We start from the raw sequence: 25,379 nt of genomic DNA on the forward strand, positions 1-25,379 counted from the left end.
TTAAGTAATTTTTGTCTAGCTAATTAGCTGTATGAATTGTGTTTAGAATAGGGGAAAGTTGTGAAAATCGAACCTCCGTGTGAATTCGTTCCATCCTGCTTTGAGATTACTTTCATATAATTTGATTCTCAAACGCTCACGTAATTTTAAGACATCTTTTTTGTAATTTAATAGTATATTGGTGTTTCATTTTACTTAGACTTTATTTCCTTTCGAGTTTTTCTTATTACAAAGTTATCACGGCGTCATCCACACCAATCACGGTGAGAGAATCCAATGAATCTTCCATCAATCAAAGTCTGTAAGGATTCTCAAGAAGATCATTCTGAGATTACTGATCGGGTCTGGTTAGATCATTTTAGCTCCATGTTTGTTTTTATTTCCAAACTGATTTGCTTCCAAGCATGTTCTTCCAAAGGCTCAGTGTGTGTGTTTTTTACTTTAACATCAGCTCCAGCTCCAGCTTATGTTAATTGAACATTATAAAATTTAAAAAAAAGCTTGTGACGGTCCCCGGTTATAGACAAAAATTTTAGTATGCTATATTTCACATTTCAATTATATTTTGCAGTTCATCACTAAATAGCTGACTATTGCTATAAAAATATTGAACAACCAACCTTGCAAACCTAGTAAAAAGTAGTAGGCCTATTAGGTTGTTAAAATACCGAAGTACACTGCTTGACCTCAACCAGCTACCGGCGCTTTTGGAAACACAGTGGTCACTGGAACGGATGATTCAAAAGCTTCACAGTATTTAACTCTACTTTAGTTCAGCATGTAAATAGACCGCTACTGCACCTATTAGCATAGGTGGGCAGTACCGCGGTATTATAGTACCGAATTACTGCACTGTGGTTTTTTTTCAGTACCGAATCTCTGTACAGAATTACTTTTTTAAAGAAATTTCCGTCGGTCCCAGTAGCCTACTCGGTAGTTATTACGTGGTAGTATTTTTTCAAAAATACATATTAACTAATCCTTAATACTAATTTTAGCATCTGTTGATCTTTTTTAATCTAGAAATGACAAGTAAAATCGCATGCGATTAACGTCACATATGTTTTGACCTGGAGTAACCTTTACCCGGGGCATAATAGCGGCAAACATTGCATTTGCAGCAGCATCTTTTGCACAAAAAGTACCGGTACCGAGTACCGAAAAGTACCGAACTACTTTTTTGAAATAGTACCGAATACCGGAACCGTCGGTACATTTTTGCCAAGTACCGGTACCGTTACCGACGGTAGCCTACTTTCAAAGTACCGACTGCCCATCTCTGTCTATTGGACAATTTACCTTCTGTGAAAAAATTATCTTGTAACAGATTGTACTAGGCATTTGGATTTGAACAGGGTTTTTGCAAAAATTAACTTGTTTTTCTAACTGGGTATCAGTATCCAACAGTGATTTGGACAGTTAAAATTAGGTTTTTTGTAATTTCATTGTTTTAATGTAAAAAGTTAATAGGCTGCAGCGCATATTTAGAAAAGACTTCCACGTTATTGTTTGTAGTTTTTTTGCTATAAACTTTTAGTTTAACGCAATACTGTAATAATTCTTCGAAGAAAACGAAAACTGGGAAAGTTAACCAGGTATGATTTCTATGACAAGTATTTTTCTATGTATGTATGTATGGATGGGTATTTCTTCTAAAAAGCATGGTAGGGTTAGTAGGCTACCATTGACTGTAGTCTATACTCTATAGGACTTTTCAGGAAAGAAATTTTTATGCGACCCCTTGATGGAATAATGGGTAGCCTATTCACGTTAATGATGTTAAAATAGTGGTTTTCAACCTTTTTCGTACCGCGGCCCTTTTAGCAGCCCCTTCCAAAATAATGCAGTTATGTACACACAATAATAGGCTAACACAAGTACAATTAAAAATAAGGTAAAAGGAATGTATGAAAGGTTCCAATAAATAAATCTAAAACGTAGCGTCAGTGAGATGGCTGGTGCTGTCTCTTGGAGACAAGCTCGTCTATGCGTGGCACCGCTGTTGATAAAGCACACCTCAAACAATCCAAAAAAGTAACTGTACTGAAATAAAAGAACTGTGTAAAAGGAAACAATGCAATCCTTAGTTAAAGGTAGACGTTTAGGTTAGAAGAATGAGCATGCAAAAATTCGATTTGAGGTTTAATTGAAGTTAGATATAGGGTCTATCGGCGGTATTGCGGCCACATTTTTTCTTTGCGATTTAAATCTCATGTTAAATACGTTTGCCTGGGGCTAGCGAAAAAATTTTTTCACCATATTGTGCAGAATTTAATCTACTTTTTTACTATAATTTTATATTATTTTCTGTTGATGCAAAAACGGAGCAAAACGATTTCTTCCAAGACTACTTTTTCCAGGTAATTGCGGACACTCCTTGCAAATGCGGCCACACATCTCCATAAATGCGTCCGCATTTCCCTGCTTTTGCGGACGTATTTTTATGAAGAATTTAGCCTTTTACAGTATTGCCGTTTGTTGTGTGCAAGACTGAAGAAGAACATTGGAGTTACAAGCAATGCAAAATAAATTGTTTTTATTCATTGATTCATCGAATAACTGTATAATAAATATATGTATGTATAAATATTGTAAGAATAAGGGAGAAGAATATTCAGGTAACTTGGTTGGTGAAAAACGATGCGTAACCACTACGATTCGTTTTTACTTTTGCGTTTGTATAATGGACGGGCCAAGTTTTAAACGTTTTTAGTATACCTCACATATCCTATAAGCGTAACTTAACCGTAACGATTATCGTATGTTTACAGTGTAATGCAAAATAAAAAGCGAGTCATTACGCTTAGCCTGCATCGAGTTCAAGAAAAATTCCAAAGGAATAAGGCGGCAAGCTTATATTCGTGTGGCCTACATGTTAAAACTTTATGGTACAACATGTTTTTTGATAATGTATTTGTTTATTTCATGCGACAAGAAACAATTCAAGAAAATACCACTTGAGAGTCGATGCTAATGAAAAAAGAACCGAAAAATTTTATCAGCACCATTTTCACACAAACATATCACAATACCACTGCACGTTTTCAATTTCATTAACCTCGATATTGAGGTTGGTGCATTTGGTATGGTCCCAGAAATCACAAGCTACCCATGACGGTTCAACCGGACCTCTTTTCCACTTTAGCAAATAGCTGAAAGAGCTGCATTTAGCATTACTTGATCGTAAGAGTTCCTTGATTTCTTACTTGGTAACTCCATATTGCGCAAGTAGACCAAAGTAAGCAAATAATCACGTGCAAACAAAGCATTTGATAAACTAGAATGACCACGTTATGCTGTCCGCATTTAGGGGGTTGTTTTGTAATTGTAATGAAACACGGAAAAATAAAAAAAAAACATTGAAAAAAGAGACATAGACATCTCAAATTTTGTACATACACAGAAGAAGGATGCAGCTACTCGTGTGCGAAAAAAGAATGAAAAAAGAGCAACATTTGGTGGAGAAACAGCAGTTTAGTTTGCAGAGTGAAAAAAAATTTTTGGCTATTTTTCATATCGTTCTGGTCTCTGTTTGAGGTAGTCACGTTCTAAGGGTAATAACAAACGTTTTACTTGGAGTAACTTCCTGAAATTTGCTGGAGTTGTTTGTTAGGAATATTAGATGAGGCTAATTTAAAAAAAAAAATTTTTCGTTGTAAAATTTTTCGGTAATTTCAGAAAAAAATTTACCGGCCGCAAAAGCGCCGTGGCCACAATAGGGCCGATTGACCCTAGATTAGAAGGAAGATTTAGGTTAGGTTTAAGTTGCTATAGGCTATGTTATAACATTTAAGTACGTTAACAAGAAATCGTAAAAAATAGCTTTAAACTTACGACTTTTTCCGGTGAAATAGTAACTGTCAAAAAAATTTAACAAAAGAACAATTCAATTTATAAAAGTTGAATTTGTTTCATAACTTTAAAGTTTATTATGCTATAATGGTTAACATTTTGTATTTCATTTTCCCACAGAAATTAGCAAAAAATAAACCATACAATACTATAAACTATAAAGCAAGCTTTTGACATGTTTTACACGTTTAGGACAAAAGTTATTGTCAACTTCTGTGCAATGTGCATATAAACAAACTATTGGATACCTAATGGCAGTTTGCAGCATTTTCATTTAGATTAATAGTTCCTATTTGTGGAACCTGGCTCTGTTAATTTGTATAATGTAATCACATAGAAAATTACTTTGCTATATGCAGAATTGCAACCTTACAATCTGGCCATATATTGGCCTACGGCTTTAAACCGAAATGTAATCAGCTCAACTGTGTATGTATCGCAGTAAAAAATGAAGTCAACAATCGTTTGTTGATACAAATAAAGTGAGCTGTCTATGTTGTGTCATAGTTTGCAGGCTGATGTAAAGGCCTGAACCAAACCAAAAAGAGTATTTATTTATGTATCATATAACAAATAAAGTCAGTGACCACACGTTGAATTGATATGTTTGGTATTGTTCTTAGCATGTTAAACTTTTAATTTTAAAACTTGAAATATTGCAACGGTCAGTATGGTGGTCATACTATTAACTGTCAGTGTGGTGCTTGTACCTGTGCTGTACGGCATGAGCATTGGGACCTACAATCTTTCCAGAAATAACTCTTCCTCATGACTAAATCTTAAATAACAATAAGCTGCATTTATTTTATTGGCCATAGGTTACCGACGTAAGAAAATTCCAATAGTTGAGCAGCAATTAGGTTAACCTGCGAATTGAAATACTGTATATGCTACTTTTCAGATTTTAATGACATACTAATTTTTCCAAAATCTAGATTCATCTAAAACTAATCCTCTCATGACTGAATTACTTCAAAAATACATTTTGAAAAAATTAGCCAAGCATTGGCAGGATTTGAACCTTAACCCTTCAGCATACTAGCTCTGACCCAAACCACTACGCCACGCAGTCGCCTTTCTTTCTCAAACGGTTGATAAATTTATTAGCAGAAACCTGCTAGTTATCAAATAGCCATTTTTTAACTTTTGTGAATAGACATATAGACATGGTGAACTTGATTCCTCAAATTGTTCAGTATCATGCGAGATGCTGTCATTTATGAAAATTTGCTTTTGAGAAAGTGTTTGGACCCTTACATACTGTGTTGGACAAAGCCTAGGCATCACCTAGACGTAGATCGCCAGATACACTAAATCGAATTATTTTTGTGATACCGCTTATTTAGGATTGTAACAGTATCACATTGCACAACCAACTGAGCAAGCTCAATGTCAATTGACTCTAAGGCAGCATTAAATCTGTGTTTTAAACCTAGTTGATTGGAGCCATTCAAACATCTGAGGTTGGTCACTATGCCTAGACGAAGTACAAGACTACTCCTTAAACGAGGAGACGCATCTGCAGAATCCGATAAAACTGAAAGTTCTGTAGATATAGCATTATGTGACAACACCAACTTGGCTTCAATTACAATAAAGGACCAACCCATCATCACAAACAATGAAGAAAATGTATCTGTAGAGAACGATCATTGCGAAGACAGTGACAGTGACCTTGATTCGTTTGCAGTCACACTTGCTGAAAAATACATAAAAAAGATTAAACCCCTTGCTGAATTAACTTCCATCAGGACTTCTGACTTACCTGATAAAATTTTGTTGAAACGTGATGAAAAGGTGGACGATTTGTAAGTATACGTAACACCGGAAATGGTTTATATGCTCTTTTGAATACTGGCCAATATATGATGGCACAGTTTGCTTCCTGCATGTGTTATATTTATAACAAATATATGTATATTGCAAAGAAAATACCAAAATCTGCTCTTTACTAGCATGTAATCTATAAAAATGATTTTTCTAGGCCTTCTTCAATTGATGTCAGTGACATCAATGTAGACAGTTACATAGATGTTGATTCCAATGCAGGTAAAACAGGAAGAGACAATGTTCTTGATTTGTTTTATGAATCTGGCGAGATGGTATGTATTTGGAATTTTACTATTTTCCTGAGAAATTAATTACGATGTCATAAAAAACATTTTATGCTAACGTTATTAAGAACAGTCACATTCACAGCTTGAAAATATTTCACCTTACGTATAAATAAAAATATTTAACCTTCCTCATGAAGACCAAACTAGTCAAACCCATTTGTTACTTTTGTAAAATCTTTTTTAACGAGTATCAGTAAATTAATTTGGCAACTGATGCCGTAAAGTTTATTGCTTGTTTAATGAACTATCTTCAAAATATCAGGAAGTGCTGAAAAAATCTGTCGTTACGCCCGATTTTGAAACCAAGCATGATGTTTGTTCCAATCCAAGTTACAGAGCATTAAAGAAAATACGAAAATTGGAAAGAAAGGCAACTGTTGGCAAGAATTGGTTGGTAGTTATGTGGCATTTCACTTCTAACTTCATTAACTTTTGTCTCTTTTGTGTTTAGGTAATAAGCAACTATGTACATAAAAACTCTAGGAAAGGAAATCTAGGAAAGCATCTGTCCCTTGTTTCAAAAACAAGGATGATTTTTTTGTATTAACAGTGAATCTAACATTTAGGTATCACATGAAAGCACCCGAGTTGACTGAAGACGTGAAACGAGACTTGAAAATTCTACAAATGCGATCTGTACTTGATCCTAAAAGGTTTTACAAGCATAACGACAGAAAAACACTACCAAAATACTTCCAGGTATAATATGAGTATGTTTTGCTTTCGTCATATTAGCCTGACTTTTTAAGATTAGATGTAAGAAACTTCATCCGGTATTTATACTGATTATGCCTTGGTTATTCTATTTTATTAAATCATGTTCTAAACCATGCCGAGTCAGTCGGAAAATACAGTCTTAGTCTTAATTATGTCTTGTTTTGGGCAAGTCCAAAACAAGTTGATCTTAAATCAAAGATGAGTTGTCTGTAAGTATTCCGTATACTGAGAAATAGTTTTTCAATAATACTTGGTGATTAAGTAGTTTTTGACAAAACTGTATCGCAACAAATGCTGTTTCTTCGATTAATTATGACGGTGGTGGTGGCTTCTATGACTCCAAAATGTGAAAAAAGAGAATGCCATGCATGACTGCGGTGTTGCTTAGTATGAATACTGTTCTATACTATTCATTGGATAGATTGTCTCATGTGAACAACTAGAAAAGTGTATAGGTAAAGAGTAATAGGTAATTCATAACAGGAATACCTTGCTTTAGTGAAGCCTAACCCAGCTTACACTTGGTTTATTTATATAGGTGCTAAGATACAACTCACTTAGCTCAGTCTAGGACTATCGGCTGTTGGCATTTGCGTAGTTTGATGCTGATAATTGCCAAAAGACACAAATGCTTTTCTGTTACTTGTACTCACACTGTCATCTGTAACATTTTTATGGTGAAAATAAGCATTATCTGCAACTAATCGTTTACTTGCAGGGCTGAGTCGTATTCACTCCAAAACCCCTTAGCCAGCCTGCTACTATGACCATACCTTCTGTAGTTTAAACCTTGGAAATCAAGCATGTTGGTTTTACTTGATGATGTCATAATTAGCAATACATTTTTGGCAGTAACTACTTTCCCACTAGATCGTATTTAGAAAACCTTTATCCAGGATGTTTTTGGATTTGTCCTTCACTAAGTTATTGTTAATTTAGTTTAGCTTATTATTTATAGCAACAAGTGTTTGAAACCACTTTTCAAACATCTTATGGTCAGTAGCTTTATGATTCGATTTAAAATTTGATAAATGATGGTAAATATAACTTTTAGATGGGTAAAATCATGGACAATGCAACTGATTTCTACTCCTCAAGACTTCCGAAGAAGCAACGGAAATCAACCTTAGCGGATGAACTGCTGGCTGATGCTAACTTTAAAAACTACCAGAAGCGCAAGTTTGTATTTAAATGTGTTTGGCATACTTCACAAGTTCAAAAATTATTCTTTCGTGTGAGATTTTTTAATATTATTTGCAGCACTATGTTGTTATTTAGTATTTTTGTTTGATGTTTTGTCTTGTTTGTCGACTAGAACTTGATAACAATCATTTTATAGGTACAAGGAGATAGATGCTAAGCGAAGAGCTTTAGCCGGTAGGAAACATTCTTTAAAAAAATCCAAATCAAAAAAAAAGACATCCAAAATCTAAGTGGACATTATCTTGCACAGACTATGCCAGGTACCTGCTCTACTGTAATACAATAAAAATTCATCAAAACATTGTCTAAAATCCATAATTAAACTTTTTTACAGGCTGCATTCCTAATTTGTTCTAAAAAATTGATATAAGATAAACTAATATTTAGCGTTTGAGAAATTAATTTGGTGATTTTTTGCAGATTGGGAAGATATAGATGGAAAACAGCTTTAACCCGGGGTGCATAAGTAGCCACTGGCTGTTTGGTTGAAACACTTTTCTTGAACTTTTGAAATGAAGAATGTAATAAAAAATAAGGTTCCCCCAAAAAGTGTTTCTTGGGGAGATTTGAGGTTCAAGAATACAATCAAAAGATATGCAAATTTGTGCAATTAGCTTCCAACGAGATCAGAATCCAACGTTCACTATCATTAATTCTTTATATCCAGAAGAATTCTTCATGTTACGTGCAAATGCTTTCCACCTGAAGAGGGATTGTTGATAATATCAAGCACTAATAATTAATCTTAGTCTATCAAGTTTTATGAGTTTTTTCGTGTTGTATTTTTCTCAAATTTCGGCCATTCGCTGGAATGCAGTCTGAATGCGCAATAAACTTTGACTAAAGCGAATTTCATCCGCATACCGACCGTAAGTGTACCAGCTGAGTTTATGGTCATGGTTTGATTGCAAATACTTAAGTCTATGGCTACAGACTAATGAACTTTCTCAAACAGTTTATTATCTTATCAGAAACCGCTCAAGTATTGGTTAATGTGCATATGTGTTTTGCTTGTCATATCGAAGCTGAACTGGGAGCCTATCTGCAACCTGTAATATGTTTGTGTCAGTTTTGGGCTTTCTAACAATTCTTCAACGAAATTATTTATCAAGTGACAACTAAATAGATCACAAAATTATGAACGGTGCCGTCTCCTGGTGGTGATCGTGTCGTTTATTTGTCGTCATCATCTGTTAAGGGACGAAAAATAAAATGCTAACCATTATAGCGTGGTAAAATAACAGCTCTTAAGCAAACAATGAGCGTCAAACAGCCGCAAAGGCTTAAAATGTGCAAAAACAATGTGACCATATGATAAAAACGAATAATGGTTATCACGGCCACCGAACCCAACGTTAACGCCTTGGTAAATTAGCAATTTGAAGAAAACATTCTAATATTTAAAGTTAACTATAGAGTACTGTTTTTACTAGAGAAACTAATACGTACAATTAACTATGTTGTAAAGTTATTCGGCTGGAAGGTGAGTTGTGTGCGATTTGCCGAAACAAATCGCCTTTTCGAGCAGCTATATCTACAACTGGCAAAACATGAACTACGACTATGTAAGATTAACTACGGGTAAGCTTTTCGGAGGCATTGCACCCGCAGATAATTCATAACCGTAATCAAAGGGGCAAAAGCAATATAAAATTTATTTTTTGAGCTTTGAGTATAATGAATAAACTTCTGTTCGTGTTGTTCTGACCAGAGCTTCCTGACAAAATGTACACGAACACAGTTTTTCAGCAACAGGATATTGACCATTCTTGCTATAAGCACGCATCACGCCTATTACAGTTTTCACCAAAATTTAAAAAATTGTGAATCACGTGTCTATACAATTATTTTGACAAAATTAACTTGGACACAGTTTAAGATGATAAACAATAAACTAAGTGAAAGTAAAATATAATAAATTAATTATAAGAAACATGAGATATAGTGCAATCAAGGTTTTTTGCATAAATATGTATTCAAACAAGGTTAAAACAAGTGCTGCGCGTTGCGGGAACACAGTGTTGATAAATTTGTGCCGTATATCAGACGTTGCTTGCGCAGGGAAATATTCTAGCCTCGATCAAGGGCAAGACTTGCCACCTGACTTCACTTGGATTATTGGAGCGTTCGCGTAAAAGCTTCAAATTGTCTTGGTCGGACGAAAGCGTATCTTGGCGAAGTTTCGCGTGCGCTGAACTGCCGTAGTTTGCTTGCACGAACTTGCTCGCTGCTATAAAGCTCGGGAGATGACGAGGTGTGTGAAGGTCGTTCGAAAAGGCAGCGTCACTTGGGACTATTAAACCATTGCTGCTACTTTGACTAATGACAGACTTCAAGGAATTTTTTAGGGTTGCAATCGGGGCTTCAGCGATTCCATCTTTAAATGCTTCCTTGACATCTATGTTGGATTTATTACAAGAAATGCTGCAACCATCCATAGAAATGCTCACCTATACAATAGCAAGGTTAATAAGTAGTCGTCAGCTAACTTATAAATAGATATGATGCACAGAAGGTCACCACAACGTAGCTTTACCTTGCAATCTCGGCTTTCTTGAAAATCTATCAGACGATTGACATTTGTCAAGTGGTTTCGGACAATAGTTGATAATAATGGTCCGGAATCCGGATCAGTTAAAATTTTACATTCTTTGAGGCTGGTGTAACCATCTTTTCCACGGGCGACATACGCCTTGGTTGCAATCTTGTAATTTTTGTTCAAGTCTAGAGGTTTGCCACCAATTAATATCGTCTCTTGCACCACCCTGTGGCCCGGTTTGGCAGATGGGTCATAGCCGAAACATATGCCAGATACCTAAATATAAAAGATATAAATGATAGTCTACATACGAACAAAGCAAGAGTAATGTAAGTTAACACAGTGTTAGCGATGTGTCTAGATCAAGCAAACGTATGTTTTAAAACAGAGAACTTGTCGTATGTACAACATCCATAAACATATGATGTACAAGTGTAAGTTTATTAAGGATATTTATTATAGCGTATAGAAAAATGTTACATAATGCGACAAGCTTTGAAAAACGAAAAACATACCTGCGGAAAACGCCCTTCTAATTTTGGGTATTTACTAACGCCATTTTCAAGCGCCTCAAGCAGCTGTTTTCCAGTCGCAACAATGACGACAACACTGTCATTTATTGGTAGGATTGTCATCAGATCGCGAAGTCGAAAATCTCCACGGGAATGGACTCCGTCGGAACGGAATGTGCCGGAATTCATAAGGACGAGATCCGCCTTTGTCACCGACGCCATAATATCAGCGACAAAGTTTCCGAGACGAGTTTCTTGGCTCCTGACCACATCGAAACTTCCATCGAGGTCGGTCTATCAAAAGACGAGAAAATTTGATGAATTTCGAATGTTGGTAGAATGTAAGAACCCTTAATGTATAAAATTTGCAACAAGTTTAATATTCTTCTCAATACGTCAGAGTCCTTTTGCGGAAACTCTTGTGACTGCATCCCTTCATTTCTTCAACCGTCAACAGTTTCCAGAAAATTCAGTTTAATAACCAGGACAGTTTGTTTATGCTCAAACTTATGGTTAAGAAAGGACAAACAACACTCTATACATGGATGATGCACATCCTTCTTACCAGTACAATTCCTATCCTGGCTTCTAAACTTTTCTCCAGGGCGGATGTATAACGGTGTACTATTTGCGCCATCCCCCTATCTTCTGGGACTTCTTTTGACACGTCATGACGCGTTAGTCTGACATCAAGACATCCTTCTTTGCGCATGAGGACGTCGACCGTGGAGAAGTTTCGAAAATCGGAGCCACTCTTGACTATGAGACAATCTGAAACGAGGAAGTGGGTGAACGAATGTTGCGGATTATGAGTCTCAAGTTTCAAATTTTATTTCAATGGAATAGCTGCGTTTTTTTGACGCATAGTCATTAATAAAAGTTTGAATCACAACTCATTCAACTCTATTAATTTTGAATCAAAGTTAAGATTTGTTTTCACCAAAAATTGGTTGGGTAAAAAAAACTAACAAACTTTTACAAAGTGCCCGAATCGCCTTTATAAATACTGTAAACTAGCTCACCATCAATTTCCTTCACGCCGTAGCCGTGATCATGACCCCCCAACACAAGGTCGATATCTGGCACTTCCTGCGTAAGGCGTACGTCATTGGGCCATCTCATATGTGTGAGTGCGACTACGAAATCAGCGCCTTCTTCCTGAAAATTAAACGTCATAAAAATGTTTATGAGATTCCTGTCAAATATTTGCACGGAATTCCGCTAGAAAGCGATCATTGATGCATTTTTTACATGTGGCGAAGCTTTAAATGCCAACACATTTGCTGACTTCAGCAATATTAAAGAAATTACAATAATTGCTAAAAATAAAGAAGCGAAATTTTCAAAGTCGATTTGACAAACAACCATACCCGTAATTCTTTCGCTATTTCTCGTCCTCGGCTGACATAATCCTGATAATCGAGGTCGGTTTTGGCAACTGTGGCAAGCGTGTCCAGCCATTCCTCCTCAACCAGACCGAGAAATCCAACCTATTTAAAATACCACAGCCACATTTTGAGTGCTATAGTTTAAAAGTACATTGCTATTGTCATTAACTCTTTTTTGTATGTGAGTAGTGTCAGAGGGGAAAGAGATCAAGGGCCCAATAACCTATTTCGTTAGTGCCCGAACAACTTATTACCGTTTGACCTTCGACTATGAGGGCAATTAGCCAATTATAGTTGTTATTATGCACACTCGCAGGACCAATACTAATTTATATGCAATATAGCGCTCCTGGAAAAGTTAACCTATCGATAGAGTTTGAATTTATTTGCTTTATGATTTTTGTTAAACTGAGCAGTTATGCTTCGTAATTAAGAAATCTATTCTAGATCGTATTTTTACCACACAGTAAACAAAATGCCAACGAAATGCTCGAATGCACGTCAAACCAAATGATATTGGCTGCATTTGCGTTAGGCTTAAAACTGGTAGTTATGACAGGGAGAATCTAGAAATTGCTTTATACGGAACACACAGCAAATAGCGATGATGAACGCGTAGGATTAAACGACCTCAATGTTTGATCTATACTTTAAACCCAACTCGTAGACATACGGCAGGTTTGTATAAACAACGCATTCTATCAAATAGCTATCTACTTAAAACTCTCGGATTAACAAGTGGCTGGCAGATATCTGTTAGAAACTTTCGTAACGTGTCATTTAATTTTGCCATTGACTATGGGGAACGAAAAAGATGGTGCTAAGTGCTGACTTAACAACATAACAGAAGGAAATTATGCTCATTGCTCTAACACAATCAACGAACGGGAACATAGCGGCTAAGGCTCAAGAGCTTAAAACGTGCAAGGCGCTGAAACGATGTCATATTAGCGCGCCAAAGCAAACTTTGAATTCCCTGGACAACAAGCAAAACAAGTACCGTATAACCTTCAAAGTGGCCTTCCAAAGGTAAGTGCTTCATACAAGTTACCTTAAATCCATTTCTTCGTTCTATCATAAGCTTGTTCTTTCCCTCAGCAAGGTTTCGCTTGGTCAGCTTGTCCGTAACGTTGCCAAGAAACCAGGTTGAATTCATCTTTGCTATGCACTGCGCCGCATGCGCGACGCCGAAATCGAATTCGTGATTCCCGTATACAGCCACATCGACCTGTCAAATGACGTCTGCTATAGTTACAATTTCACAAATAAATGTTGCAAATAACCTACAATATGACTTATAAGAGTAAAGGAAGAGAAATTTTGTAAATGCAATATAACTTTTATTAGGTAGTGTGTCCAGTCAATGAATTTAGCGACCGAGGTTTCCCACTATAGGCGTATTCTTTAAGGTTTACAAAAGTTGGTACATACAACCTGCAAACTGCTGCCCATAATACACACAAACGCATTTATTTAAGAATATTATAATCCAAATGTATAATATGTTTTAGCATGTTTGCACAGCCGTGGGAAGTTCAGTTGTATGCGTTACCACATGCCAATTAAACCTAAAATTGCGTCCGTAAAACCAGGACTCTGGTAAAACCGTAATTTATACTAAATAATTGCCAAACGTGCTGCTTATGAAATAAAATCCCTGTGAAAGATATAAAAAGTCGGAATATAGCTCACAAGCAAGGGTACCCTTTCAAAACTATGACAAAAAGCAGGAAATAAATTGTACAAAGTAATATGGACAACAGAGTTTTGCATCCGGGGAATTTTTCACAAAGCATAGCAACCAACATAGTGAATTGACTACCGACAGCCACTGATAAAGTTTTATTCACATCATGGAAGTACATGGTACATGCTGCTACAGCATACATCTCAATGACGCAATAAGTGTGACACCTAAAGAACTTTCAAGGAAAGGTTGTTATAAAGGTCAAATTAACCACCAAGGCTACAGAATTCAGTTGAAATGGTCAACTTAAAAGAGCAACAAGCACAAGGCACAATTGGTGATAAACAAAACTTTATTGTCTGCCGACGTTTCATTAACCCATTTGGGTTAACTTCATCAGGGCAATGGGAATAAAATTTGAGTTTGGCGAAAATATATAGATTAATTTTTAACCACGTTTCATAACCACGTCAAAGTATTAGCTAAGTATGTATCGTGATGACGTCACATTTATGTGTCATAATTGTTCCTGACAATGCGACAAATTGGTAACCAAGCAATTGTTATTCTATACATTTTCGTCAAATTCAAATTTTATTCCAATTGCCGGATGACGTTAACTCGAATGGGTTAATAAAACGTCTGCAGATAACGAAGATCTGTTTTTCACCAGTTCTGCCTTGCATTTGATGATTAAATTATTATACCTGATGGCAACCACATTTAAATGAGCAACGTTGACCCAGCAAGTTGGTCATAATGACCCTCGTTTTTTGCCAATTATGATGTGTTACCAGTTACCTTGTATACAGTATACTGTAAAAAGTATGACGTATGCGTGTAAGAAGATGTAACACTACTCATACGCATATGATAAAAACTTGGACAAACGCATTTCAAGAGTAGTGAACCATGTATTCAAGTAAGATAAGCTGATAAGTAGGTGATCATTGGTTTGAGTTAAGCACCAGGAAATGTGTCATCACATCACGCAAAAGTTTTTATTTACGTTGAATGACGTAGACGTCACGTAATGTTTAAAATCGGACAGACGGCGGCGAAAAAAGCAACATACTTAGCATAACGTAAACTGTTACAACATGAAGAGGTGCGAGATACACACTTTGTTGTCCACCTACGCTAAAACAACGTTTTGTGCATTATGTGACGCCATAAAGTGAATCCAAGCGTCATAAGCATAATCGAACGTACATTGCATGCCAAAGCGAAAACAAACCTCGAGGTAATTCAGTACTTCAATCATATGAAGTCCCTGCGTGGCACAACTCAACGTAGAAGGATTCAAGCAGTCCCCGCCGAAAACAATGAGAGGTCGTTCACCAGTCTCTCTCTTGATTTTGTCCGCCTGTTGTTTGATGAGGTGGGCAAACCTGGCGGCGCCCCCAACAGGCTCAGTTTTTCTCTCTGCTATCTCGTATACGTCATTGAAATGAAGAATACACAATCGATCTTGCACCTGAAAACAAAGAAAGGTTGCTGATCAAGCAAATAGGCTTCAGTTTGTCAAATGGGAATTCCCCTTATGCGTAACTATACTTCTCCAAATTATTAAAATATGTCGGAGATGAAATTACAATCAAACAAAACTCAGAAGACAACCTGCCTAAATTAATTCAGAAGCCTAATTATAACCACACAAAACAAAAGTGAAACTAAATGCTCGCCTTTGGATGACATAACCTTAGCTGTTTTTGCTGCAGATAGGCTTACAAGTGTTCAAAACAATAAAGAGTCACAAGATTTTTAAAGATAACATTCAGTAACGCTATATATTCTGTAATGTATTAAATAATGCCATACCAGGTGTATGTAGAACGCAATATTAGTTCAAACGCTAAAGGTGTAACTATAATTGCAACAAAAACGACAGAAGCAGAATGCACATTAATTTTTTTGATAACACTTCATTAAATGGTATAAATTTTCATAAGTCAAACTTACATTTTCAGTTTCGCCATTATATCGTGGTATCGAGGTATCTGCGTTTTCTGCAATAAGCAAACTATCATGTGTTAAGAGCTGCCCGTCGTCCTGCGGGGAGGCCGAATATTCACAGGCGGTTTCACAAGTAACTAGACTACTCTGCCTCCGTTTCGATCTGGTGTCGTTTTTCGATACGACTTGATCCGAAAAATGACTTCTTATCCATCTGTCTTCCAGTCCTCGCGTGACATCAGTGGATTGCAAACGTTGCGCATCTAGAAGGTCGGCATTACTCACCGATGTCATCCCAATATCGTCTATTTCCGAGCGATTCAACATCGGTGTTTTCGCCAGTGAGGACGGGTCGAATTGCTTATTTACTTTCTCGCGATTTATTTCGTTAACTTCACTCACAGAGCTTGCATTGCATCCCATGTTGCTGTGTGTCGGTGTCGTTTTCCTGAGAAAATTAGTTAAAAGGTAATTTGTAACCGGTTCACCAAAACTTGTTATCTTTGTTTATTTTAATATGATTACCATAACAATCACGGACATTACAGTTTACTACGTACAAGGCGGTAGTAATCGCACACGCAGCGTAACAGTAACTAGCTGTTGGCAAATACGTTGTGGTACCTAGACGCCGCTGCATTATGCCAGTTATCAACTAACAGAAACAACATCAAGTACATGGAATGCATAGAATACCAAACCTATGGCATACAGTTCGAACCACAGTCGTCGCATCACCATTACAGTAGTACTTTTCATGAAGCTTTTGTTGAAACATACATTTCTTGTATATAATGCTCACCTATGTGAAATACCGCACCCACATTCACAAGAGCAAGATAAGTTGTTGTTTATATCTGACTTTCGAGCATCGCAGTGTTCAACGAACACGTCTTCATTATAAAGGAGATCACGAATAGGAGACGAAGACGTCGAACTGTAGCTATTAGACAGGCTGCTGTTTGTGCTCAATCCCACGCTGGAGTTACGGGTACGAAGGCTAAATTTTCTGGTTGAATTATTGCTTTTTCCTCGGCAAAGATGAAAAGTTGCTTGCAAGGTAGAATTCAAGAATGTATCTTCCGCATGTTTACTAAAATATTCGGTGTCTGTCGATCGGTGATTGTCAACTTCAAAAAAATTTTCGCTTTCAGTTTGATCACCCTGATAATAACGGTTAATCGAGTCTCTTCTAGATGTAATTGCCAGAGTTGAATTTTCTCGATCTTCGGATGTCAAGTCGCCTCTTTTCTGATAGTCTGTAATACAAGCAAATTATCACCCTTTCGGAAGATACGTTATTTCGCAAAAACATGACATTATTAACACGGTGAAATGCAGAGTCTATGACGTAATAATAATGCAAACGTAAGCTGTAACTGACATTACAAGTACAGCAGCTTACAGATCTAAAACTGCTTCAAACTTCACAACCACACCAATCATTATACGACCAAACAGGCAAAAATGCCTATTTTTGATCGCGTTTCCGCAAGCTTGGAGCATTCTCAATGCAGACATTTATTGTGCTATAACTGCAACGGTTATCTAGCCTGCTAACTTTCGCTCCGCACAGCTAATGGCGAAAAATAAACAATACACGCAACCAACTCTTTCTAAAACAAAATCTGACATTTTACTTACCTTTCATAGTGGGCCTATATTTCATTTAGACGTTTGCCAAAGTATATTCCTGCATACAAAGTTGCTCCTATAAACTTCTTGCTTTGCACGGCTGCGATCCTGTTGTAGCTAACAGTATAAATGAAACATTTGCGCACATAATACTTCAGTAAACCTTTTGCTATATAACCTAGTGGATAAGCTGTACAGCTAAAACACGTATAAAACACGAAAAACGTTTTCACAAGGTCATAATAACAATGGTAAAATAGGAGAGTAATGTAAAGAAGCCTCCTACTGGTAGCTTTGCAAACGGAAAAGAAACCTTTTCATAGTGAGTTGGTCATAATAAACATGTACGCATCTACGTATTGGGCGTATCAAGAATCTATTTCCTTTAGTTATTTCAATTAAAAAGCGCTTTAATAACCAATAAAGTAATAATTTAAGTGTATTCAACTTTAAATATTTTCTATAATAATATTTATAACAAAATTTTTATCTTAAAGGTTAGCTTATGAGCTTTGATAACAAACTCAAACTATTGCAGAGCGTTTTTAAGTCGCCGTGTGCAGCCATTTCCTTTTAACCGATGTTTGCTGCTTTGTTTGGTCGTAGCTTCACAGCTGACGAAGCAGTGTCACATGACCCAGTATGATGTAAATACAATGACAAAACCATGGGCCTACCAGGAGACTTCCACTGACATGCAATAAGCGACGCATAACAAAGGTTTGTTACACTTGTCACCTAATGTGGATGTACAATGTATCTAAAGATGTGCTTTACGTGGGTTGACGAAAAGCGTAATATGAGTACAAAAATAACTGTAATATCTCCGCTGAAGTACGTTTATTATTTCCCATGTCACATCAAAAGTGTATAATCTCCTTGACGCATTTGACTTATATGTTATGTTGTCATTTGGTGAACTTATGTGGTTAATCGCATTGCAGTTCAGTATAGGTAAGTGTACTATCGGACGTACTGAATGATGTAGGATTTGTCTTACAGTATCTATATTTCTGTATTATAGCCTACTTCCGTTAAGTCGCATTCATTAACGTTTTTACCGCTGATAAACCATTAGTAAGAAAGTCTGGTTTATGCCATTCATTTATAGTAGATTCCGCCTTCTCACTGTACTTGGTCAACAAATTTGTGTTTTGATGAGTTCAGAATCCCTGCTTTGTAAGGAACATTTACTCTAGAAACAACATTTCTTATGGTACCAACTACACTAATTTCATATGACAACTGATTTTTCATAAATCTAAAATCAACTTTAAAAAAAACAGTTAGCTTAACATCACGTTCAAATAAGTATAATTTAGGGTGACCAACCGTCATTAATATATACGACATGTACTGACATAAAATCCCATATATTCCAAGTGATCTAATGAATTAGTGGAAGAAATCATGCAGAGGCTGCAAATTAATCCCCAGGCAATCTGCTCTTTTGAAAGAAAAGCAAGTTGTTATGCTTTTAGATCAAGTAAGCCCGGGCCTCCTAGGATACATTGCTATGTCTTGCATTTTTAAATGACTGCAAAAATTTTTACATTGTGCGCGGGCATTGATGATGACTTTTTCCTGTCACAGAAATAATCCATTAATACTGTAATATATGCGACTTTTAAAAAATGTCATGTATTTCTATGAAGTTGGTCACCCAAGTATAATTTGCTAGTTTTCAGGCGCAATTGCATGTGCATTAATTCGCAATGGAATATATTTTAACTACTTACACGAAAAACAACTCAGCCATCCAAAAAACATCTGAAACGTGAAAACTGCTGCTGTTTGACAACATTTCAAACAAACAGTGATTGGTGAATCTTTATTACATTATTTTATGAACTTGCTGCTCTTTTAAAGATAACTGTATATTAGAGTATGATAAGTATTGCAAATGCAAGCATGAATTTGGAGTATAACATTAGAAATTATTGAAAGAAAAGTCCAACAACACAGTGTTATAAGCACCACACGGCCAACACATGAACATCGGAAAATAACCAGCATAGTTTTTAGAAATAATACCAAAACTGCAAAAATTAAAAGTGCAAAACAGTTTGATAAGTATACCGCTATGATTTAAGCACAAATGCTTTTAGGGCAATTGCAAAAGAAGATATATTATGTGATTTAACTGGAACTGAGTTTGCAGGCTTTGAATGACATAAGCCATTTTCCTCTTTTATTTCTCCTGATTGTTTTTTTGCAGAAGCATGCTTGTCTGTTTTCATCAATCTCTCAAATGTATCCACAATCGCTGAACGAAAGGCAGAATTGTGAATCAAAAAGCCAGACACATGGCCAGAGTTCATTTCACGAACCTAAAAGCCCATACATAATGATTTAATTATCAACATATATATTTAGCAGCAAAACTACAGCTAAAAACATTAAAGAAGATCATGGAACTTCAATGGCACACCACACACTGCAGGGTTTCACCATCCACTACAGTTTGGGTAAATTTTGTTGACAGCAAACTAGACCAACCGGCCTAAAATGTAAGCATACCTCACAACCTGGCCAGACTTGTGACATGTGGGTTAAGGAAGATTGTGGAAAATAAGCATCATCTTTAGCAATAACAAATGTAGCAGCACTGGGATCAACAGGAACAGAGTAATTTCCGAGGTGCGTGATTTCATCCATGACCCCTTTCATAAACTTGACTGTTTCTTGCTGCCTCCGTTCTGTGTCCGTGTTTTTCTTTGGGATATTATCATCATCTTCTTGTGAAACTTTAAACAGAATTCATAAGTGTTTGTAAACAATAAGTTCCTTGTAATAAGGCATTATGAGCGTAATAATTTCATACAAAAATATCATACATTGCAGTAATTTAGTGATATTTCACCAAAATCTTATGTTTAACGGCACTTATAAGTAACAGCAGAGCAGAGTCACATTACCACGCTCAGATTTAGGTTTTAGTACTCCTTTGCTAGTCACAAAATCCATTCCCAATTTATAGGAATCTATATGGTGTAACATGTTCAATATTTCTTTTTCATATTCCGGATTTCTGGCGTATTGCATTTCAAGCGTTCTCCATGGAATAGCTTTGCTGAGCACGCCTTCTGTCCACACAACTGAAGAAGATGTCCAAGACATGCATGGGACAATTGCAATGGGCTCAGGCCAGTTTGTACCTGCCAGTGAAGCCATATGACCTCCCATAGATATGCCTGTCACACCAAGTGGACCATAACCGATCCGTTTTAACCAATGTAATAGCACCTGTGCCTCCAGTATCAAGCACCCACCCATAACAAAGAGATCAGTTACATGCAACAGTCCAGACCTAAATTGCTCCTTTGGTTTCCGTGTTCCGTAGAATGGATTTTCTAGCAACACTGAAGTTATTCCTGATTTTAGAAGTGGTTTTGCTATCATCTCTCTTCGTCGTTGGAAGCCGTGGTCTCCAGTTCCAGCCATGTGAATGCATGCTGGGCCATGGCTGTCGCTTCTTACCTTGGACTTATTGATGACAACTTCAAATGTTGCAACTTGGGCACACACTGGCACAAGTTTGGGAAGATAATCCATAAGTGGAGTTATGAAATGTCCATGAATAAGCTTGTAATTAGCAAAATTTATCTCTTTATCAATGACTACTTCATAGTTTGGTGAAACCAATTTAGAACAGGTTTCCCTATTCGAGATTAACTTGTGCATTTCAAATATTTTTTTCATCACATCTGGTCTACCCCACCCTCTTGTATAAAATTTAGTCAGGACTAGTTTTCGAAAAAGGAGGTCTGTTTTGCTGAGGCCCATATCTGCTCGATGTGGTATAAAGTCCAGAAGATGGTCAACTTACAATTTTCTTCAATGCAGTTACATTGTCAGTGGTGGGATTTACATTTTACATAAAACATTAAGCCTAACTAATGCAAAAATATCACAAATCCATATAAAATTGGTTGTTTCAAAGTAAATTAATGTAATCTGGAGGCCATTAAGAAATCACAATAAATTGAAATGATTGAATGTTATGTACAATGCTAGTGCAAACTCCCTATTGGACAATCTGTATGATGTGTAGAATAAATCAGAAAATTGGTTTATGTGCCAATTCACCGATGTAAATATTACTATTATGCTATATATTTTATGTCATATGTATTAAAATATAGAAAAATGTTGTTCTCGTATATTAAACTGGGTTAATCAATGCCTGTCAATTAGGGCTGGAAATTTAGTTGATTTTGCATTAGCATTGCAGCTGATTTAGCCCTCAGTCATATGGCATTAGCTGCCAGACTGTAAAGTCACATTGTTAATCGTGGGCAAAACTATGATAAGGAATATTTTTAGATAAACGCCAACTAATTTTTAGGTGCTAAGATTTTTTGCTGCTAATATTTTGGTATGCCCCTAAAAGATTTGGATTTACAAGGTCTAATTTGGATAAAATTTATTTTTTTAAATTTATTTATTTAAAACGATTGTTTGGGAATTAATTTCGTACATTTTGATGGATGTTTGGTGTTCAAAGTCCGTTCCACTGTTTTTATAATTTTTTTTTGAGTGGTGAGTGTTTGGATCTGAGGGGATTATATTAGATTAATTTGGAGTTTAGAAAAAATAGTATGTCCCTTTAAGTCAAAAATTTGTGTGTATAGTAGAACTCGCATATAAGGGACAAGTCAGGACCAGCGATATTCCTCCGTTGTATACAAAATTGACGCTCAGCACACTACACAGGCTCGCCAGGTCCCTATGTATTATGTCTCAAACTCCAGAGTTAATTACAAGACATATTCAAGTCAGAAATAACATGCTGTACATACGTTTTTTATCAGATCACTGAGAGTTTGTGGCAAAATATTAAATTCTACTCCCATGTCACACCGTTTTATTGGTGAGTGAAGGATTTCCAAGGGTTGTCTTAAACAAACTTCAAAATTCTGTGACAATAGCAATTGCACTGTCAACAAACGATTTCTTTGCAATGATGAATGGATTTGTTATATACCGTACCACGTATTTTACATTGGTTTTTCTCAAAGAGACTGGAAAATGTATCCGTTATATATGATAAGGAATCGGTTATAAGCAAGTTGAAATGCACTAAAGAGAATAGGAAACCATCCGGACTAGAATTTTCATCCGATATTTACGGTTATCCATGAGAGTTCTACTGTATTACAATTTACAACCTAGCCTAGTTAATTTAGTTTTGAGCCCAACTGGAAAGTAAAACTGTTTTTGACAAGAAATTGTGCACACAAAGACGCAAATTTTGCCTTGATGGCATACACTGAAACCTCAGTTATTTGTTTTTTATTATAAATTGGCGTTCAAACAACCAGTTTTCATTTGTTTATTTAATATAATTTGGCATAAAGAAAAGTAAGTCGTGCACGTTAACGAATCTTGGCGCATACGAGTGTCACACTATGAGAAGCGATAGTTTTGGTTTGAGGGGATGAATTTTAGTTTAATATATACTTTAGAAAACGTAGTTTGTTATTTAGGGTTGAAAATTAACATGTACAGTATTTCAATTTAAAAACAAGCATAGTTTCTCTAGACCGTTATGGTATTTTCCTACTTCGATAATGGGTGGACAGCAATGTTCCCTCTAAGCTGCGCGCGTGCGCAAATGCACACTGCTGACACGGTCTCCGCGCACAAGAAAAAATCCAACCTGAATTGAAAATGAAATAAACGCATAATAATGACCACAGTGCGCACGCGCACGTCTGATGTTGCTCACAGTGGTCCAAGGGACCGCTCAGGGAGTTAGTGTTTTTGCTCCGACTCGTGAACAATTAGAGGGAACATTATTGGACAGTAAAATAAGTATCTACTTCATCGACTGCTGGTTACAGAAGTAGAAAAAAACCAATTGCCTAACAGGCTTGCTGTTAACTGAAATTAGTTTTTCCAAACTCGATCACCAGGAGCTGAGCAGTCTGTGAAATAAATGCTGCTAAGATTCAATTGCAAATTTAGGTGTGCACGAAAAAGTTTTGGGTACGAAAATTAAATGGTATACTTGAACATCAAAAATAATTTGGGTCTAGTAAGGGTGTAGCGGCCATTGGGTGTCTGTTTGTTTTTTCGCTGGTTGGCGCCCTCACAATGCTCCCAGCACATGTTGATTTCGGCACTGCTCGTTCGTTTTACGACCCATTCCGTTTTGCACTGCCTGAGCACAGGACTCAAGATTGAGTAAAGGTTAAACTCAGAACCTCGTGTTCATTTGTTTTACTATATGAGCGAAGGAGACAGTGGACAGAAATAGCAACCTTCTGAGACAAGGAGTCAGCAACGCAACATCCCAACAACGTAACAACAACTAACCCTTCGCCATAAGGGAGTTGAAAACACATGTTTAGATGTCCCTGGTCTAGTGCCGAAGTGCACAACCAGATGACGTCACAATTTGATTAGCCGGGGTCTAGGCTAGTATAAAAGGCATCCTGTGGTTGCCTCTGTTAATTGCATGCGAGTGATTATTTTACTGTATGTAGGTCACGTAGCCTGTTGTTAAAGATAGGCGGTTAGGTTAGGGTCAGGTCATGCAAAAAGTTGATTATAGCTATTTGAGGTTTTGTTCAAGTTAAAGACTGTAAGAGTTAGATTAGATTCATATAGATAGAAGGTAGATTTAGGTTACTAGGTTATAACTCTTAAGCTAGGTTAACAAGAAACTGTGAAACATAACTTTGAAGGCACGAATTTTTTTCGATGAAATAGAGACACCTAATTCCATTCCACACCTCTCACGTTCATAACTTCATACCACCGCGTAGGCTAGGCACTAATGACTTCGGTTTGCAACTAAAAGCAAAGAACTGTTTAGATGAAAGCATAGACATCGTACATTTTCAAAGCATAATGTGCAGTTTAGGCTAAAAAAGTTTAAAACTAAAACGACCTGCATATTCAAAAATAAGAAAATCAATGATAGTTTAAATTAAAAAAAAATCACAGTGTACGAGCTAATTGAACATGGACCTTCTCCCAAAAATACATCAAAAAATATTTTTGCTCGGACCAAAAACTCCACGTTCATGAAGGCCAGTGGTTGTGGTTCCCATACTCACTGTTTCAGTCGAGGAACCCTGCAAGATCATTTAAGCTGTCAAGCACATCGCATAGTTTTATAACAAATTGGATTGATACTAAGCAATGATCACTCGTGCTGTCGCCCAATTTTACGTTTGTTAATGCGATTAGTGCAACGCTAGAAATTGTGATTATAGCACATTTTACTACTGTAATACGCTATGCTGTAAATATTATTATTATGATACCATAACAGTTATCTGTGGCAGTTTGCAATGTGATGCATCGCATGAAATGATGTTAATCTGACTCAACATGATATTGAAAGCTGCGGGTACATTTCGGCATTGCACTTGCTCAGCAGAACGGCCAATAGAAAAAGACCGGATAGAACTAAATTCATAGAAATAGACAAAGCAAACTTAATCGAACTGATTTAAACGCTGATAAAAGAATGTTATCAGTTATCACTAGGGCAATTATTTTTTGACTTGTCAAAAAAAGTCAAAATTTGGTCAAATTTTTAGCGTTAGGTCAAACTATGTCAAAATTGTTTACAAAGTCAAAATTTTTTACAAACTGCATTGCCGTGGTTTCGTAGAGGTTGCACTGTCAGTGAACTTTTCATTTAACATTTTACACCTTGTAGCCTACTTTATACTGTTGTAAATGGCCCATTGTCTACGTATTGTGAATCATAAACCATTAAGTGAAATAATTAAGTTGATATGGTGTGATGCTCAA

General features: G+C 36.4%; 3 protein-coding genes across 4 annotated transcripts; 1 reads left to right on the plus strand and 2 right to left on the minus strand.

Moving 5' to 3' along the window:
- Positions 1-1,665: 1,665 nt before the first annotated feature.
- LOC143468206 (deoxynucleotidyltransferase terminal-interacting protein 2-like) lies at positions 1,666-8,739 on the plus strand. 2 transcript variants are annotated; one of them, XM_076965239.1, is made up of 8 exons: positions 1,666-2,360; positions 5,289-5,660; positions 5,837-5,954; positions 6,232-6,359; positions 6,536-6,668; positions 7,741-7,865; positions 8,026-8,149; positions 8,310-8,739. In XM_076965239.1, exons 2-7 carry the CDS (start codon positions 5,326-5,328, stop codon positions 8,117-8,119), a joined length of 933 nt encoding a protein of 310 aa, XP_076821354.1. In that variant the 5' UTR covers positions 1,666-2,360; positions 5,289-5,325; the 3' UTR covers positions 8,120-8,149; positions 8,310-8,739. The 2 variants fall into 2 exon arrangements, with proteins under 2 accessions (XP_076821354.1, XP_076821355.1); XM_076965240.1 differs by lacking the exon at positions 1,666-2,360 and adding an exon at positions 2,361-2,618.
- A 444-nt stretch (positions 8,740-9,183) lies between these two features.
- LOC143468205 (snake venom 5'-nucleotidase-like) lies at positions 9,184-17,892 on the minus strand. Its single transcript, XM_076965238.1, has 11 exons — positions 17,616-17,892; positions 16,774-17,230; positions 15,978-16,419; positions 15,253-15,492; positions 13,380-13,556; positions 12,311-12,430; positions 11,963-12,098; positions 11,506-11,711; positions 10,944-11,234; positions 10,426-10,704; positions 9,184-10,339 (listed from the first exon to the last, which is right to left on the minus strand). Exons 1-11 carry the CDS (start codon positions 17,638-17,640, stop codon positions 9,932-9,934), a joined length of 2,781 nt encoding a protein of 926 aa, XP_076821353.1. The 5' UTR covers positions 17,641-17,892; the 3' UTR covers positions 9,184-9,931.
- Positions 17,893-19,422: 1,530 nt separating this feature from the next.
- On the minus strand, positions 19,423-23,237 carry LOC143469290 (protein ABHD18-like). Its single transcript, XM_076966930.1, has 3 exons — positions 20,525-23,237; positions 20,127-20,353; positions 19,423-19,936 (listed from the first exon to the last, which is right to left on the minus strand). Exons 1-3 carry the CDS (start codon positions 21,390-21,392, stop codon positions 19,688-19,690), a joined length of 1,344 nt encoding a protein of 447 aa, XP_076823045.1. The 5' UTR covers positions 21,393-23,237; the 3' UTR covers positions 19,423-19,687.
- Positions 23,238-25,379: the final 2,142 nt, after the last annotated feature.

Source organism: Clavelina lepadiformis, chromosome 8 (genome assembly GCF_947623445.1).
Source record: "Clavelina lepadiformis chromosome 8, kaClaLepa1.1, whole genome shotgun sequence".
Lineage (NCBI taxonomy): Eukaryota > Metazoa > Chordata > Ascidiacea > Aplousobranchia > Clavelinidae > Clavelina > Clavelina lepadiformis.